At 43.8% G+C, this 16,973-nt stretch overlaps 1 protein-coding gene across 1 annotated transcript in view; it reads left to right on the top strand.

Annotated features, from left to right (window-relative positions):
- The window catches only part of LOC120528899 (zinc finger protein 184-like), a 40,285-nt gene extending 24,515 nt beyond the window's left edge, over positions 1-15,770 (top strand). The window contains exons 4-6 of the mRNA XM_039752975.1: positions 3,509-3,750; positions 10,857-11,356; positions 13,887-15,770. Coding sequence (XP_039608909.1) covers positions 3,509-3,750; positions 10,857-11,356; positions 13,887-14,893 — 1,749 coding nt within the window. The 3' untranslated portion in view covers positions 14,894-15,770. The remainder of the gene's footprint in view (positions 1-3,508; positions 3,751-10,856; positions 11,357-13,886) is intronic.
- Positions 15,771-16,973: the final 1,203 nt, after the last annotated feature.

Raw genomic sequence — 16,973 nt, 5'->3', positions numbered from 1 at the left:
AATCGAGAATTAAGGAATGTGCTGATTACTATCAACCACGCCAACAATTTATTTCTTGTACAGGTCAAAATACAATGCAATACAATTAATTTTTGTGTAGCCCAAAATCATACAAGAAACAGGCCCTGCCTCTTGAGAGCCCCCCAGCCTTGACTCTATAAGACGACAAGAAAAAAAAAAAAAAAGAAATCTCAGGTATGGTAGTTCAGAGAGAGACCCCTTTCTGGATAGCTTCGTGGTGCAATGGGGGTGAAAAATGGAGTAAACAGAAGACAGGAAACAGAACACAAGTAGTCCTCTTCATGGAGCTTGATGGCCGATCTCACATGGCCACCTCCAGTCTGACAGAGTAGCAGACCGGCGCGGGCACCCGGAGTCTCAAGTCAGAGAGCAGAATCAGGCTTTATTGTCAGACTCACTTCAGATGACTTGAGCAATTAGCAAATACGGCGATCTTGTATTTATTACAATTCTTATCAAAGGTTTTCTCTCAATCGATTTCACTCAACACTCCTATCTGACTCCAATTTCCTGTGGTCTTGAACCTTCTTCTTCTTCTTCTTTCAGCTGCTCCCTTTAGGGGCTGCCACCGCAGATCATCTTCTTCCATATGTTCCTGTCCTCGTCATCTTGCTCTCTCACAACCATTACCTACATGTCCTCTCCCACCACATCCATAAACCTTCTCTTATACCTTCCTCTTCTCCTCTTGTCTAGCAGCTCTATCCCTTCTTCCAGTATACCCAGCATGTCTCCCCTGCACATGTCCAAACCAACAAAATCTCGTCTCTCTGACTTGTCTCCATACCTGAGCTAACCCTCTAATGTCCTCATTTCTAATTCTCTCCATCCTCATCACACCCAATGCAAATCTTACCATCTTCAACTCTGCCACCTCCAGTTCTGTCTCCTGCTTTCTAGTCAGTGTCACCGTCTCCAGCCCATATAACATAGCTGGTCTCACTACCGTCCTGTAGACCTTCCCTTTCACTCTTGCTGATACCCGACTGTCACAAATCACTCCTGACTCTCTTCTCCACCCGCTCCACCCTGCCTGCACTCTCTTCTTCACTTCTCTTCCACAATCCCCGTTACTCTGTACTGTTGATCCCAAGTATTTAAACTCATCCACCTTCACCAACTCTACTCCCTGCATCCTCACTATTCCTCTGACCTCCCTCTCATTCACACACATGTATTCTCTCTTGGTGGTCCTGCTGACCTTCATTCCTCTCATCTCTAGAGGGTCTCCTCGACCTGCTCCCTACTCTCGCTACAGATCACAACGTCATCAGCAAACATCATAGTCCACAGGGACTCCTGTCTAATCTCGTCTGTCAACCTGTCCATCACCATTCCAAATAAGAAAGGGCTCAGAGCCGTCACACTTCCCTCGTACATATCCTGTACAACTCTTACGTACTTCTCTGCCACTCCCAACTTCCTCATACAATACCACAGCTCCTCTCTCCTCACCCTGTCATATGCTTTCTCCAGGTCCACAAAGATGCAATGCGACTCCTTCTGGCCTTCTCTAAACTTCTCCATCAACACCCTCAGAGCAAACATCACATCTGTGGTGCTCTTTCTTGGCATGAAACCATCCTGCTGCTCACTAATCATCACCTCCCTTCTTAACTGAGCTTCCATTACTCTTTCCCATAACTTCATGCTGTGGCTCATCAGTTTTATTCCCCTGTAGTTATTACAGTCCTGCACATCCTCCTCATTCTTAAATATCAGCACCAGTGCACTTCTTCTTCGCTCCTCAGGCATCCTCTCACTTTCCAAGATTCCATTAAACAATCTGGTTAAAAACTTCCTCTTCACGGAGCTTGATGGCCACCTCTAGTCTCACAGAGTAGCAGACTGGCACGGGCACCATGAGCCACAAAGAAGGCACTCAGAGTCTCAAGACAGGCAGCAGAGTCAGGCTTTATTGTCAGACTCACTTCAGATGACTTGAGCGATTAGCGAATACGCCGATCTTGTATTTATTACAATTCTTATTTTAAAGTTTCCCCTCAATCGATTTCACTCAACACTACTATCTGACTTCAGTTTCCCGCAGCCTTGATTCTACTTCTCATTAATTCTATCCTCGTTTCCTAGCTTGATGAACAGGGCACTCCATCTAATTCTTCAAGGTTGTTCCTCCCTTGCAGGGTCCCATCTAGCTCCTGTCACCATTATTTACAACCTTCAGCCCTCGCTTGCCACTTGGAAACTTCACTTGCGGGTGGGGGTGCTGCTTGTTGGCCTCTCTTTGCATACTTGAACTTGAGTAATAAAATATTGGTAGTTTCCAGCTTGCTAAAAAAGAAAAAATGAAAAAATACACGGCCACAAGCCTTTATGTGACTTAACCCTTGCTATACTAACGTGCATTAGCATATACTGCTGATTTTCATACATGCTTAGGATTTTCTTTGAATATATGCAAATCTTCAACTTTAAGAACAGACTTTTCTATAAGTCAATATGTATGAACAACAGCAGCTTCGTCAAAGAGTAAAACGGAGAAAAGAAAATTGATCACTTCATTTCTTGAATGATGATAATAATAATAATAATAATAATAATAATAATAATAATAATAATAATAATAATAATAATAATAATGTGATTTCAGCACAGTGGCGCAGTAGGTAGCGCTGCTGCCTCGCAGTTAGGAGACCCGGGTTCACTTCCCAGGTCCTCCCTGCGTGGAGTTTGCATGTTCTCCCTGTGTCTGCGTGGGTTTCCTCCCACAGTCTAAAGACATGCAGGTTAGGTTCATTGGCGATCCTAAATTGTCCCTAGTGTGTGTTTGGTGTGTGTGTGCCCTGTGGTGGGCTGACACCCTGCTCGGGATTTGTTCCTGCCTTGCGCCCCATGCTGGTTGGGATTGGCTCCAGCAGACCCACGCGACCCTGTAGTTAGGATATAGTGGGTTGGGTAATAACTGAATGACTGGCTGACATTCTGATTTATTCTTAAAAAGCACAGTCACACATTTAAAACTGCACACGAAATAGGATTACAAGTACAGTAAAGGTAAGTGTGGACAAAAACATGGTGCCCACGAAATGCCCTCCAGTATCTGCTGTTTGTGCCCATTTTTGCTGTACTGATTGCAGGGGTGGCACGGTGTGCAGTGCTTAACACAGGCCCGGGTTCATGTCTCAGGTGCTCCTTGCGTGGGCTTTGCATGTTCTCCCGTTCACCGTGCGGATTTCTTCAAGGCCCTCTGCTTTCCTCCCATAGTCCAAAGACATGTTGGTTAGATGGATTGGCATTGTTGGCCCAAGATTGTATGTGTGTGTGTTTGCGTGTATTGACATCCTGTTCAGTCTTCTGAGGATGCTAATTATTCAGTTCTTCGGAGGTTTTCAGAAGACCCAGAAGGTTTATAAGTAATCCTTCCTCCGTCCACGAGATGGCAGTGTTCACCCAGTTAACATCACTTTTCCCCCGTGCCGCTCTCTGCTGAGCCGTCTCGTTGCACTTTGTTTATTTCCGTCATCAGATTGCCGCCGCCTCGGCTAACATACGAAACTCGCGTCTGCACTTTAAAGACAAAAGTGGAGAAGACGACAGAGGAAAAAAAGAAAAAGAACAAGCGGCTTCGAGAAGGAGGACGACTGTCGGTGAGCAACGGGAGAATCGGGCGGGGCTGGAGACGAGGGAAAAGGAAAGTTTAGGTCGAGGAGACAGAAAGCTGAGGGCGGCAATGGTGGCGATAAATCGGAAAAGAAGGCGAATGAGAGAGTGAGACTCGGAGTCGGGTTTGCGGCGCTCTGCCAGACTCCTCTCCGCCTTCTGTTGTCCATTCCCGTTTACGCAGCCTGCCGTGATCTCGCATCTCCATCAGTCTCGACGGTGTTCGCCGTTGCTTTTTCTTTCTTTTTTTCCTCTTTACTCTCCCGAGGCTGCCTTGTAAGCGGCTCGTTCGTCTCGTCCTGTTGCAGTTATGCCGTTCATGTTGCGTTTGCGAAAGGAGTATTGCTGGGAAAAATCCCCCGCGTGGACACGAGGAGGGTAGTGAAGTAACACAGCTTGTCCTGGCAGCATCAGATACGAGACAGGAAGATCAGGCGGGACGCCAGGCCAGCACAGGGCACAATCACGCGGGACAACTCCGAGTCTCTTTTCAGTCTAACCTGCGCAGCTTTTGAATGTGGAGTACAAAGAGGAAGACCGAGCAGACCCAGAAAGACACCATGCATACCCTCCGCAGATTGAAAGTGGGAGCGCAGCTCATGTCAAACACGTGGGCTCCATCCAACGGTTAAGATTAATTTCCTATCCATACTGAATATGCCTGTATTTGCCTTAACCGCTGTGCCACTGTGCCAATATTTCAGTTTGCAGATATGCATTTTGTTTCCCTAGTAAACAAGTTTTTTTTTTTTCCCTACAGTATCATAAAGATTTGTCAAATAACAAATTACCCTATCTGCTAAGCAGTGCTTACAATACAGAGTCCTGGAGGAAATCTCATGTGGACACAGGGATGGTCATACAGGGAGCCATAGCCAATCCAGTCAGCATTAAGTGTAAGGCAGGACATGGGGACTGTCATAGGGGGCCATAGCCAATCCAGTCAGCGCTAGTGTAAGGCATCATTTGGGGACAGTCATAGGGAGCCATAGCCTGTCCAGTCAATATTCAGTGTAAAGCAGGCCATGGGGATAGTCATGGGGAGCCATAGCGTATAGTATCAACATTAAGTGCAAGGCAGGACTTGGGAACCGTCATAGGGGGATATAGCCTGTCCAGTCAGCATTAAGTGTAAGGTAGGACATGGGGACAGTCATAGGGGGGTCATAGCCTATCCAGTCAGCATTAAGTTTAAGGTAGGACATGGGGACCATCATAGGGGGTCATAGCCTGTGCAGTCAGTTTTCAGTGTAAAGCAGGCCATGGGGATGGTCATGGGGAGCCATAGCGTATACTATCAACATTAAGTGCAAGGCAGGACTTGGGCACCGTCATAGGGAGATATAGCCTGTCCAGTCAGCATTAAGTGTAAGGCAGGACATGGGGACAGTTATATGGAGAGCCATAGCCTATGCAGTCAGCACTAAGTTCAAGGCATCATTTGGGGACAGTCATAGGGAGCCATAGCATGTGCAGTCAGTATTTAGTGCAAAGCAGGACATGGGGACGGTCATGGGGAGCCATAGCGTACATATCGCATATTGGGTACAAGGTGAGAAGCAGTACAGACATGGTGTCAGTCCATCACAGGTCACACTCAAGCGGAGTCAATTTCGAGTCCTCACTTAGCGTAACCTGTGTGTGTTTGAGATGGTGGGATGGAGTGCCCATAAGATCCCAGTGAGACACAAGGAAGAACATGCAAACCCTCTACAGAGGGCAAACCAGGAGTGGCATTTTAAACCAAGGTCACATTATCCATTTAAACTTTTAGACTAATTCTTCCTTCGTACAGTAGATGGCAGTGTTTCTTCTACCTGCCATGCCACTGTGCCATTCCAAAACAATCCCATCATGCAATTTTCACCGTAAACTGGATGTGTTAAGATTCTTCCAGCATCATAAACTGAGAGATGCTTGCTTGAACATCCAAAAGAGTCATTCGATCACAGAAACATCCAGAAGACCTCAACGAAGGTCTGTTTACAGCCTTTTAGCCAATTAATTCAGTTCAGGGTTACAGAGGAAATGGGCAGCAGAAGAGATGGTGGTCCGTCACTGGTCATACTCAACTGTCTGAGGTCAGTTGGAACTGGACAAACATGAGTCAGGGATGTAGATGGGAAACTGGTGGAGCAAAAGAAAATCCTGTGATGACAAGTGACCAGGCCGGGGGCCTCCTAAAGATGTGAGGACAGTTACAAATGTGTGCGGGATAAACCGACTTAAATGGGTTTTAATGAAATACTCCTGGGTGTGGGGCCATCAAAAGCAGCCAGTGGACCTTCAGTCCAGGTGTTTGTGCACCAAAACCGGGTCGCCTTGGGTCCAGAGAAGTAACTTTCAGGCCAAGCGTTAAAGCTGTGCCACAAGTATATATTGAGTTGGAGTGCGGGGTCAGCAGGCAGGAGTGAGAGAAAAGAAGAGGAGTGAGAAGGGGAGCACTTTTGAGTATGGAGCAGTGGCCTGGTGTTAGAGTCGCCTCTCCTAGTAGACGGAGATCATTCAGACAGACCCACTGAGGCCGTAGGTTGCTTTGCTAATATTTTAATGTCGGTCATTTGTGAGTGAATACGTGCTTGTGCTGAACGTGTATTCCTGATGGTTCCACTGTTAGTGAGGTGTGGATTATGTCACAGACCAAGTCTCTTGTCCTCAATGACTTACCAGTTAATGTCAGTACAGAAGTATTCCAAGTGATCACAAATATGCATTTTGAACTTTTCCCTTGTTCTTGATGTTCTGTTGATCAGCTGGGCTTTGTTTCAATTTCAAGGTGTTTTTCACTTCAGATCTGCTAAAGTCGTCTTAGGGAGGGTTCACAGCATTTCATGTCTCTCTTAACAGTGACGTTTATTTACACTCACCTAAAGGATTATTAGGACCACCACACTAATACGGTGTTTGACCCCCTTTCACCTTCACAACTGCCTTAATTCTACGTGGCATTGATTCAACAAGGTGCTGAAAGCATTCTTTAGAAATGTTGGCCCATATTGATAGGATAGCATCTTGCAGTTGATGGAGATTTGTGGTCTGCACATCCAGGGCACGAAGCTCCTGCTCCACCACATCCCAAAGATGCTCTATTAGGTTGAGATCTGGTGACTGTGGGGGCCATTTTAGTACAGTGAACTCATTGTCATGTTCAAGAAACCAATTTGAAATGATTCGAGCTTTGTGACATGGTGCATTATCCTGCTGGAAGTAGCCATCAGAGGATGGGTACATGGTGGTCATGAAGGGATGGACATGGTCAGAAACAATGCTCAGGTAGCCCGTGGCATTTAAACGATGCCCAATTGGCACTAAGGGGCCTAAAGTGTGCCAAGAAAACATCCCCCACACCATTACACCACCACCACCAGCCTGCACAGTGGTAACAAGGCATGATGGATCCATGTTCTCATTCTGGTTATGCCAAATTCTGACTGAATGTCTCAACAGAAATCGAGACTCATCAGACCAGGCAACATTTTCTCCAGTCTTCAACTGTCCAATTTTGGTGAGCTTGTGCAAATTGTAGCCTCTTTTTCCTATTTGTAGTGGAGATGAGTGGTACCTGGTGGGGTCTTCTGCTGTTGTAGCCCATCCGCCTCAAGGTTGTGCGTGTTGTGGTTTCACAAATGCTTTGCTGCATACCTCAGTTGTAACGAGTGGTCATTTCAGTCAAAGTTGCTCTTCTATCAGCTTGAATCAGTCGGCCCATTCTCCTCTGACCTCTAGCATCAACAAGGCATTTTCGCCACAGGACTGCCGATACTGGATGTTTTTCCCTTTTCACACCATTCTTTGTAAACCCTAGAAATGGTTGTGCGTGAAAATCCCAGTAACTGAGCAGATTGTGAAATACTCAGACCGCCCGCCTGGCACCAACAACCATGCCACGCTCAGAATTGCTTAAATCCCCTTTCTTTGCCATTCTGACATTCAGTTTGGAGTTCAGGAGATTGTCTTGACCAGGACCACACCCCTAAATGCATTGAAGCAACTGCCATGTGATTGGTTGATTAGATAATTGCATGAATGAGAAATTGAACAGGTGTTCCTAATAATCCTTTAGGTGAGTGTATATCAGCACATTTTCATCTTAAATAGTGTAGCTTTTGCTTTGCTTTGGCAAAATAAATAAAAAAAGAAAAGATTATAAAAAAAAAAATATAAAAATAAAATAAAACTAGGCAATACAAAACAATAAAGAATAAAGTAAGGTCCAGGGAGGACAGAAAAAACATATAAAAAGAAAAACTCCAGTGGGCTGGAGAAAAAAAAAACACAACAAAACAAAATCTGCAGGGGTTCAGAGGCCATGAGACCACCCAGCTCCCCCACTGGGCATTCTGCCTAACATAAATGATCTCAATCAGTCCTCATGGCTTTCAGGCTTCTTGTCTGTCCGTGTGTCTATCTATCATATAGTGCCTTTCACATCTACCTACTGACTGACCGATCTACCAGCCGTGGTTAGCCCTTTGAAATATTCCCATTTTTTTGTTTTACAGCCTTAAATGAAAACCACACACACACCAATATTTCTTCCCAGCTTTACTTACTCCATGCCACCACTAACATCCAAGTGAAAGACATCACAGCTACAATCAAAACCAAGACCTACTGAGATGAATAAAGGATCACCCCCCCCATGTCGATGTCATTTTGTTGACCCCCCCTTTTCCTTTAATGACAGCCTTGAGTCTCTTGTGATTCTTCTCTATCAGCTTTGCACACCTTGATTGTGTAACATTTGCCCCCCACTCTTCGTTTCAGTTGAACTGTTCAAGTTCTGTCACACTGGGTGGTGAGCGTTGGTGGTCTGCTATCTTCAGATCTCTCCACAGATTTTCAGTGTGATTTAGGTCTCGTCTCTGACTGGCCACACCAGCACATTCACTTTTCTTCTCCTTCAGCCACCGTGTGGTCCATTTTGCTGTGTGCTTCGGGTCGTTGTTGTCGTGTTGAAAGGTGAACATTCTGCCCATCTTCAACTTTCTGCCAGAGGGTAGCAGGTTTTTCTCCAGAATTTTGATGGTATTTTGGCCCATCCATTTTTCCTTCTACCCTAACAGGAGCTTCAGGCCCCCCACAACAGGATGCTGCCCCCTCCATGCTTTACTGTAGGTATGGTGAGCTGCATTGGTGGACCGTTTGGTGTTGAGGCCAAATAGTTTGATTTTGGTACCATCAGACCTTTTTTTCCACTTGGCATCAGAATCTTTAAGGTGCATTCTGGCAAAGCTCAAACAAGCTTTAATGTGGCCTTTCTTGAGAAGTGCGACCCTCCTGAACAAACCACAGTGGTGGAGCGATTGTGAAATTGTTGTCACTTGCACACCATTAATGACCACTCTGTGCCATAAAATCCTGTAACTCCTTCAAAGTGGCCATTGGCCTCTTTTAGCAGTTTCCTCCTTGCTCTTCCATCCAGTTTGGAGGGATGGCCAGATCCACCCCAAGTGCTCCATTGTATTAGCCTGTTGAATTTCTATCAGTCAGCTATTCCAGATTGTAGGTGCCTAACAGCAGAAGGCCGCCCGCCTCGCCACTTCTTTTAAGTTTAGCTCTTGGAATTCTAAGCAGACCCTCATTTGAAGATCTAAGGTTACAATTTGGAGTGTAAGGTGACAAGCAGAGTGAGATCATTGAAGGCTTTGTACACCTTAAGCCGTATTTTAAAGTCAATTCTAAATGGCACGGGTCACCAGTGTAGTGACGCTAAGACTGGGGTGATGTGCTCGGATTTTCTTTTCCTAGTTAAGATTCTGGCAGCTCCATTCGGCACTCATTGTAATCGATTGATGTCTTTTTAAGTTTAGCTCTTGGAATTCTAAGCAGACCCTCATTTGAAGATCTAAGGTTACAATTTTTAGTGTAAGGTGACAAGCAGAGTGACGACATTGAAGGCTTTGTAAACCATAAGCCGTATTTTAAAGTCAATTCTAAATGGCACCGGTAACCAGTGTAGTGACGCCAAGACTGGTGTGATGTGCTCGGATTTTCTTTTCCTAGTTAAGATTCTGGCAGCTCCATTCGGCACTTGTTGTAATCGATTGATGTCTTTTTAAGTTTAGCTCTTGGAATTCTAAGCAGACCCTCATTTGAAGATCCACCATCCATCCATCCATTTTCTAACCCGCTGAATCCGAATACAGGGTCACGGGGGTCTGCTGGAGCCAATCCCAGCCAACACAGGGTACAAGGCAGGAACCAATCCTGGGCAGGGTGCCAACCCACCGCAGCATTTGAAGATCTAAGGTTACAATTTTTAGTGTAAGGTGACAAGCAGAGTGACATCATTGAAGGCTTTGTACACCATAAGCCGTATTTTAAAGTCAATTCTAAATGGCACGGGTAACCAGTGTAGTGACGCTAAGACTGGGGTGATGTGCTCGGATTTTCTTTTCCTAGTTAAGATTCTAGCAGCTCCATTCGGCACTCGTTGTAATCGATTGATGTCTGTTTTGGGTGGTCCTGAGAGGAGTGCGTTACAGTAATCCCGTCGAGTGAAAACAAAAGTGTGAACTCATTTCTCGGAATCTTTCAGTTATATGTGAGGTCTAACTTTTGCTATATTTCTCAAGTGAAAAAATGCTGTCCTAGTGATCTGATTAATATGTGATTTAAAATTCAGGTCCGAGTCAATAGTTACCCCTAAATTCTTTACCTCCGTCTTGACTTTTAATCCTAATGCATCAAGTTTATTTCTAATACACTCATTATAACCATTTTTGCCAATCACTAACATTTCTGTTTTCTCCTTATTTAGCTTGAGAAAATTACTACTCATCCACTCAGAAACACAAGTAAGACACTGGGGGTCAGTGAATCAAGAGAGTCGGGGTCATCAGGCGCTATTGATAAATGCAGTTGTGTGTCGTCAGCATCGCTGTGGTTGTTCACGTTATGCCTTGAGATCGTCTGACCTGATGGAAGCATGGAGATCGAAAAGAGCAGCGGACCCAGGAGAGAACACCATGTAGAACATCAGGGGTCTTTGAGGTATAAAAATGTTTCTACCTGTCAAGTAAGACTCAAACCATTTTAAGACACAGTCATAAAAACTTAGTATTTTGTGCATTATATAAAAACTGGAAGTTAACTCTGAAATGTGCTCATGCAATTTTTGACAGCATTATGAAGTAATTCTATCACTTTTATTTTGACAGATGAAGAAGAGCCCCCTTCCTGGTTCACATGGCCACGTCGTGAAGTGTCTAATGGCCTCCAGGCCGGGGCTGCCCACGTGAAAAGGTAATCGTAGAAGAGAAGAGCAGACGTTTGTCAGGAGAGAGAAGAGTTTTACACGGAGCAATGGCCTCAGCTAAAGATTTTGTCACGTGTGAAGCGCTCGCACACATTAAGCAAGAGGATTGTGTGTGGGGTGCATTAGCAGACATGCGTGTGAAGTCAGAGGATTGCGAGAGAAGAATTTCGGGTTTTAAAGAGGAGGAATCTGAGGGGGAGAATGTTGGGATCAGCGTCGAGGATTTGAAAAATGCGTCCGTTCGTGTCAAGCCGCAAAATCCTGAAAATGGGAATGGCTTCAAGCAAGAGATTCCTGAAGAGTCTCATTGCAGTTCTCAGCTCTGGTTCACTAATACGGGACAACTGGCTACCCAGCGGAATTCTTTGAAAGTGAAATCCGAGTTATCCAAATTTGAGGAGAACATTACTGATGCAGAAGAGGAGCAGAAGTCGCCTAGGAGTGTTCAGACAAGTAAGTCCTATGGTTATTTGTAAAAGAAAATGAAACTGTTGACATTTGCAGATTCTCATGTTGGCATTATTAATGGGTACCTGTGTGACTGAATTTGTCTAGAGACCAACTGTAAGCCTAACTCATAATAAAGAAATAAATGTGGCTGCTAGGTTCGTGACTTTCTCTACATAAGGCTGTGGCGTGAGCTGTAAAATATCATAGGCTAGTACTTTCTGAAGAATATATAAATACTGGAAAGAATCTTATTATCTTAAAAAAAAAAAAAAAAAACGCTTACTTGCTGAAAGTGATTTCCTCTGTGCAGCCAAAACACTGGGGAGCGATTTGTGCTGCAATCAGGATACAAGTCTGCACAAGGACCCCTTTCTGAATCCTTTTCCTTTTGTGCAGGAAAATTTTCAAACTTCAGTTAACTTTCCAGCATTTTCTGGTGCTGCGCTTTTAAAATTCCTGGTTCTGTAGTTAATGGCACTTTAGGTTTCTTTATTGAGTTGTGCGGTTTCTCGTAGAGCCGTTCTTTGACCAGGCGCCATTTCACTTGGGAAAGATTCTGTACATCTGAAGTTGAAAAACATCCTGATGGGTGTGGTAGTCTTCCCAGCAGGCCACCACCCAGATTAAGAAAACCTGGACTTGGAAGAAGAGGCCTTTAAAATTCACGACTTATTCGTATTTCACAAATCTGTTGCCATCTCATCCTGGTTATTTACTGGATGGAACCGGATATTGATGGGAATAAATAAAAGGTTCTTTCTGGAACTTTCATGTGCTAACCCTGACCCAGTAAATTAAGAGAAATAATAACTCTGAGACAGATAAGACAAAGAAAATTATAATGGATTGAGTTCAAATAATTGAAGGACAAAGGTACTAATGAAACTTAAATTAATACACAAATAACCTTCAAAGGTATTAAATTGACCCAAAAGTAAAATAATGGAAGGATGACAAATAATGGATGGAGATTATAGACAAGTTAAAATCGCCTAAAAGTGTATTCAATGGACCTAAAAATGGAATAATGGAAGGATGACAAAAAATGGATGGAGAATTTAGACAGGTTAAAATCAGCTAAAAAAAGGTATTACATTGACCTAAAATTAAAATAATGGAAGGATGACAATAATGGATGGAGATTATAGACAAGTTAAAATCGCCTAAAAGTGTATTCAATGGACCCAAAAATGGAATAATGGAAGGATGACAAATAATGGATGGAGAATTTAGACAGGTTAAAATCAGCTAAATAAGGTATTAAATTGCCATAAAATTGGAATAATGGAAGAATGACAAATAATGGATGGAGAATATAGACAGGTTAAAATAGCCTAAATAAGGTATTAAATCGACCCATTATTAAAATAATGGAAGGATGACAAATAATAGATGGAGAATATAGACGAGTTAAAATTGTCTAAATGAGGTATGAAAGAAACCTAAATAAATGTAAAAATAACCTAAACAAGGTATTCAATAGACCCAAAATGAAAATAATGGATTGATGAAAATATTGGATGGACAAAATACAAATGTTAACCTAACAAGGTAGTAAAAGAATCTAAAAACAATTTAAACAAGATGTTTGGTTTTGAAATAAATAATATTGGAGCAATTCTGGGGTTAGTACTGTGGCCAGGGTGGAGGGGGCACTCACTCCACAAGTGCAAGTGGGCAGGAGGAAGATGAAGGTGTCTTCTTCCTCCTAACTTCCTCCTTGAGCACCACCACCACAGTGATAAACACCTAACCCATTATGGTTCCCCTATTGCATCACTCTGAAGAACCACCCTGACACCTTTACTTTTAAGAGAGTGGGCCATGTTTCGTTTGAATGGTATGATTGAGATCCAACATCTCCCATACTGGCGTGTGCACACACACACGCACAGATGTTACTTTGGAAGTTTATTCCTAAAAATCACATAACATGGCAAGGCCTGGCCCAGCTCCTTACAGTGCTTTTTGTATAGTGCACACCTGTAGAATATTTTGGTGAAATTCAGCAAGCCAGTGTGCCCTTTGGACTGTCATTTGAGTGTGAGATAACCAGGATACTCTCAAACACACCTGATCCGATTTAGGGTTCTGCACCACAGGCCTCAGACTTACCCAGACTGAAGTCAGAAGCCATTTTCTTCTGCAGGTGGGGGCCATGTCCACCACTGGACCCCTTCATTCGACTCCATTGACTGTTTTCGAGTTGTCTGTTCACCTGATTTGCACTTCTTGTTATGAATCTGCCCTAAACCTAACCGGGAGCAAGTGTAAGGATTGAAGAACTGGGGTTATGTGTTCGTATTTTCTTGCTCTTGTAATAATTCTTGCAGCAGCATTTTGGATTAACTTGAGGCTGTATAAGGAACATCTTCGGGTTGTTTTCTGTTTTTCCTTTTGCTGCATCATCTGAGCTGTAGGATATGAGAGGAAGATGGAGAAATTAAACAGTAACACCAACAATTGTGCCACCTGTTTTTTTTTTGTTTTTTTTTATCTTAATAAATTAATGAAACTTTTTATTTCTTTTCAGATTTGCATGAGAATGGCAGCTTCTCCCCATCTTCACATCCTCAGACTTCTTTTGAGTGCAGACGGCAAACCAAGCAGGATGACAAGAAGATGAAGAAATCAACAAGAGGATTGGAGGGATTGACAGCAGCCTCTTTGCAGTGTAGTTCTGTTACTGCGGCCAATCAAGTAAATACAGAAGCCATCGACACTGATCAACAAGAGATGCGTAATACAGACCAAGAGACTTTATATGCCTACAGGGAGTGCAGAAAATTCTTGAAAAACGCCAATGACTGTAAAGAACACGAGTTGAATCATACGAGACAAAATCCATATTCCTGTTCTGAATGTGGTAAACTGCTGTCGTGCCGTGGCAGTCTTCGCAAACATAAAAGAATTCACACTGGAGAGAAGCCCTATTGCTGTATTGAATGTGGTAAGCGTTTCTCAGACAGCAGCACTCATCATAAGCATATGAGGATTCACACGGGAGAGAAACCCCATTGCTGCCCAGAATGTGGCAAACAATTCTCTCAAATAAACAGTCTTAAGAGACACTCAAGAATCCACACCGGAGAAAAACCCTATACCTGTTCTGAGTGTGGAAAACAGTTCTCGCATATAAGCAATTTTCAGAGACACACAAAAATCCACACGGGAGAAAAACCTCTCAGCTGTTCTGAATGTGGCAAATGTTTTCCAGACAATCAGAGTGTCAATAGGCATATGCGAATTCACACCGGAGAAAAGCCCTATGGCTGCTCTGATTGTGGCAAACGATTCACTGACAGCAGCAATCTTCAGAACCACACAAGAATTCATACTGGAGAGAAACCATATGGCTGTTCTGAATGTGGCAAAATATTTTCGTATTTTAAAAATCTGAAGAAGCATGCAAAAACTCACACTGCAGAAAAGAGCCCTCATTGCTGTTCTGAATGTGGAAAAATATTCTTACAAACTTCCCAACTTAAACGCCACATGAGAATTCACACAGCTGTCCTGAATGTGGTAAATGATTCTTAAACTTCAGTGGCCTTCATAGTCATAAACAAACTCACAAAGTGGAGCGTATCCATGTTCTTGTCCAGAATGTGGTAAATGATTCTCATATATACGCAGTCTGCAGATGGCATGTAAGAATCCACAGTGGAGAATCCATCTTGTGCAGAAACAGGAGTTCAAAAGGCTTCACCAAACGATGAGGAAGAGCAACTGAGAAAGATCACAAGAATACAGTAGCAGATTTCCTGCTCCAGTTTCATGTAGAGGTGCAGTTAACCCACAGCTGGCTTAGCTTAGGCGAACTGAGACTGGGTAACAACAACAACAACAATTTATGTCTTGTACAGCCCAAAATCACACAGGGAATACCTCCATGGGCTTTAACAGGCCCTGTGTTTCGACAGGTCTTGGTCAGAGGCCTGGAGACCTCGGCCAACAAGCTGCCTCCCACTACTTCCCATTCTACCGCTCTCATGCCGTGGCAGTCTTTGCAAATGACATAATTCACACTGGAGAGAAACCATGTTACTGCACTGAATGTGGCAAGCGTTTCTCAGACAGCATCGCTCGACGTAAGCCATGAGAATTCACATGGGAGAAAGGTGGGTGTCGACTTATAACCACATTTCAAATTGTCTACACAATCGTGTTCAGTCCAATGGTCAGCTGGGGACCGATCAGAAGATTCTGGCTCATCGCTTTCTAGATCACGCACATCAAAATCGGAGTCCAATACGTCAGAGTCCGACTCGGCATTAATTTGCTAAACGCTGTTCGTGGAGAATTTTGCTTTGCGCATTCGCTTTGCTCTCTCGCCAGATCCACCTTTAGATCCGGTGGGTGGCACCTCAGGCAGCTGCTCTGCTGTGCATTCCTGCCGGCCGCTGAAAAAAAAAAATTAAGCCCTCAAAGGGTTAATGTACTGAATGCGGGAAGTGTTTCTCAGCCAGCAACACTCACCATAAGCACATGAGCGTTCACACGGGAGAGAAGCCCCGTTGCTGTCCAGAATGTGGCAAACAATTCTCTCAAATAAACAGTCGTGTATTTTGATGCATTCTTATGGTAAGAATAGGGGAAAAGAAGGTCAAACTGACAAGTGCCAGTACTGTAGGAGTGAGGTGGCAACAGTAACCCATCTGGTTACCAATTGTGAGATATTTATAGCTAAAGGATTGAACACATGCAGATAAACCAGAACACTCCATTGGAAAATACTTAGAAAATACAAGTTGACTGAACCACAGCTGCATCGGGACCACAGTGCCAACCGCATAATGAAAAACGAGCGGTTGTTGGTCACACAGACCAATACCATCTGTCAGAAAAACAGGTGCCAGGAAAGCAACCATACAGTCGTGGCCAGACGTTCTGAGAATGACCCAAGTGTTGGTTTTCACCAAGTTTGCTAATTGAGTGTTTTGAGATCTTTGTGTCAGATGTTTCTCTGGTACACTGAAGTATAGAATGACAAGCACTTCAGAAGTTTCAAAAGCTTTTATTGACAATTCCATGAAGTTTATGCACAGAGTCCATATTTGCAGTGTTGGCCCTTCTTTCTTTTTCAAGGCCTCTGCAATTCACCCTGGCAGGCTGGCCATCAACTTCTGGGCCCAAATCCTGACTGATGGCAGCTGCCCATTCCTGATAATCAATACTTGGAGTTTGTCAGAATTGGGGTTTTTTGTTTGTCCAGCCACCACAAGTTCTCAATGGAGAGTTTCCTGGCCATGGACAACACATTTCGATGTTTTGTTCCCTGAGCCACTTAGTTGTCACTTTTGCCTGATGGCCCGGTGCTCCATCATGCTGGATTGTTCATTGTTGGTCACCAAACTGTTCTTGGATGGTTGGGAGAAGTTGATCCCAGAGGATGTTGTGATCCCATTCTTTATTCATGGCTGTGTTCTTAGTGAGCCCACTGCCTTGGCTGACATGCATGGTCTCAGGATGCTTTACTGTTGGCACACATGACACAGGACTGATGGTAGCGCCGCTCACCTTTTCTTTTTTCCAATCAGAAAGGGGATTCATCAGAGACAATGACTTTCCCATAAAGTTTATGGACTTGTCAATAAAATCCTTTGAAACTTCTGAAATG

This window comes from Polypterus senegalus, chromosome 4, assembly GCF_016835505.1.
Source record: "Polypterus senegalus isolate Bchr_013 chromosome 4, ASM1683550v1, whole genome shotgun sequence".
Classification (NCBI taxonomy): domain Eukaryota; kingdom Metazoa; phylum Chordata; class Cladistia; order Polypteriformes; family Polypteridae; genus Polypterus; species Polypterus senegalus.
This window is presented reverse-complemented; position numbering and strand designations above follow the sequence as displayed.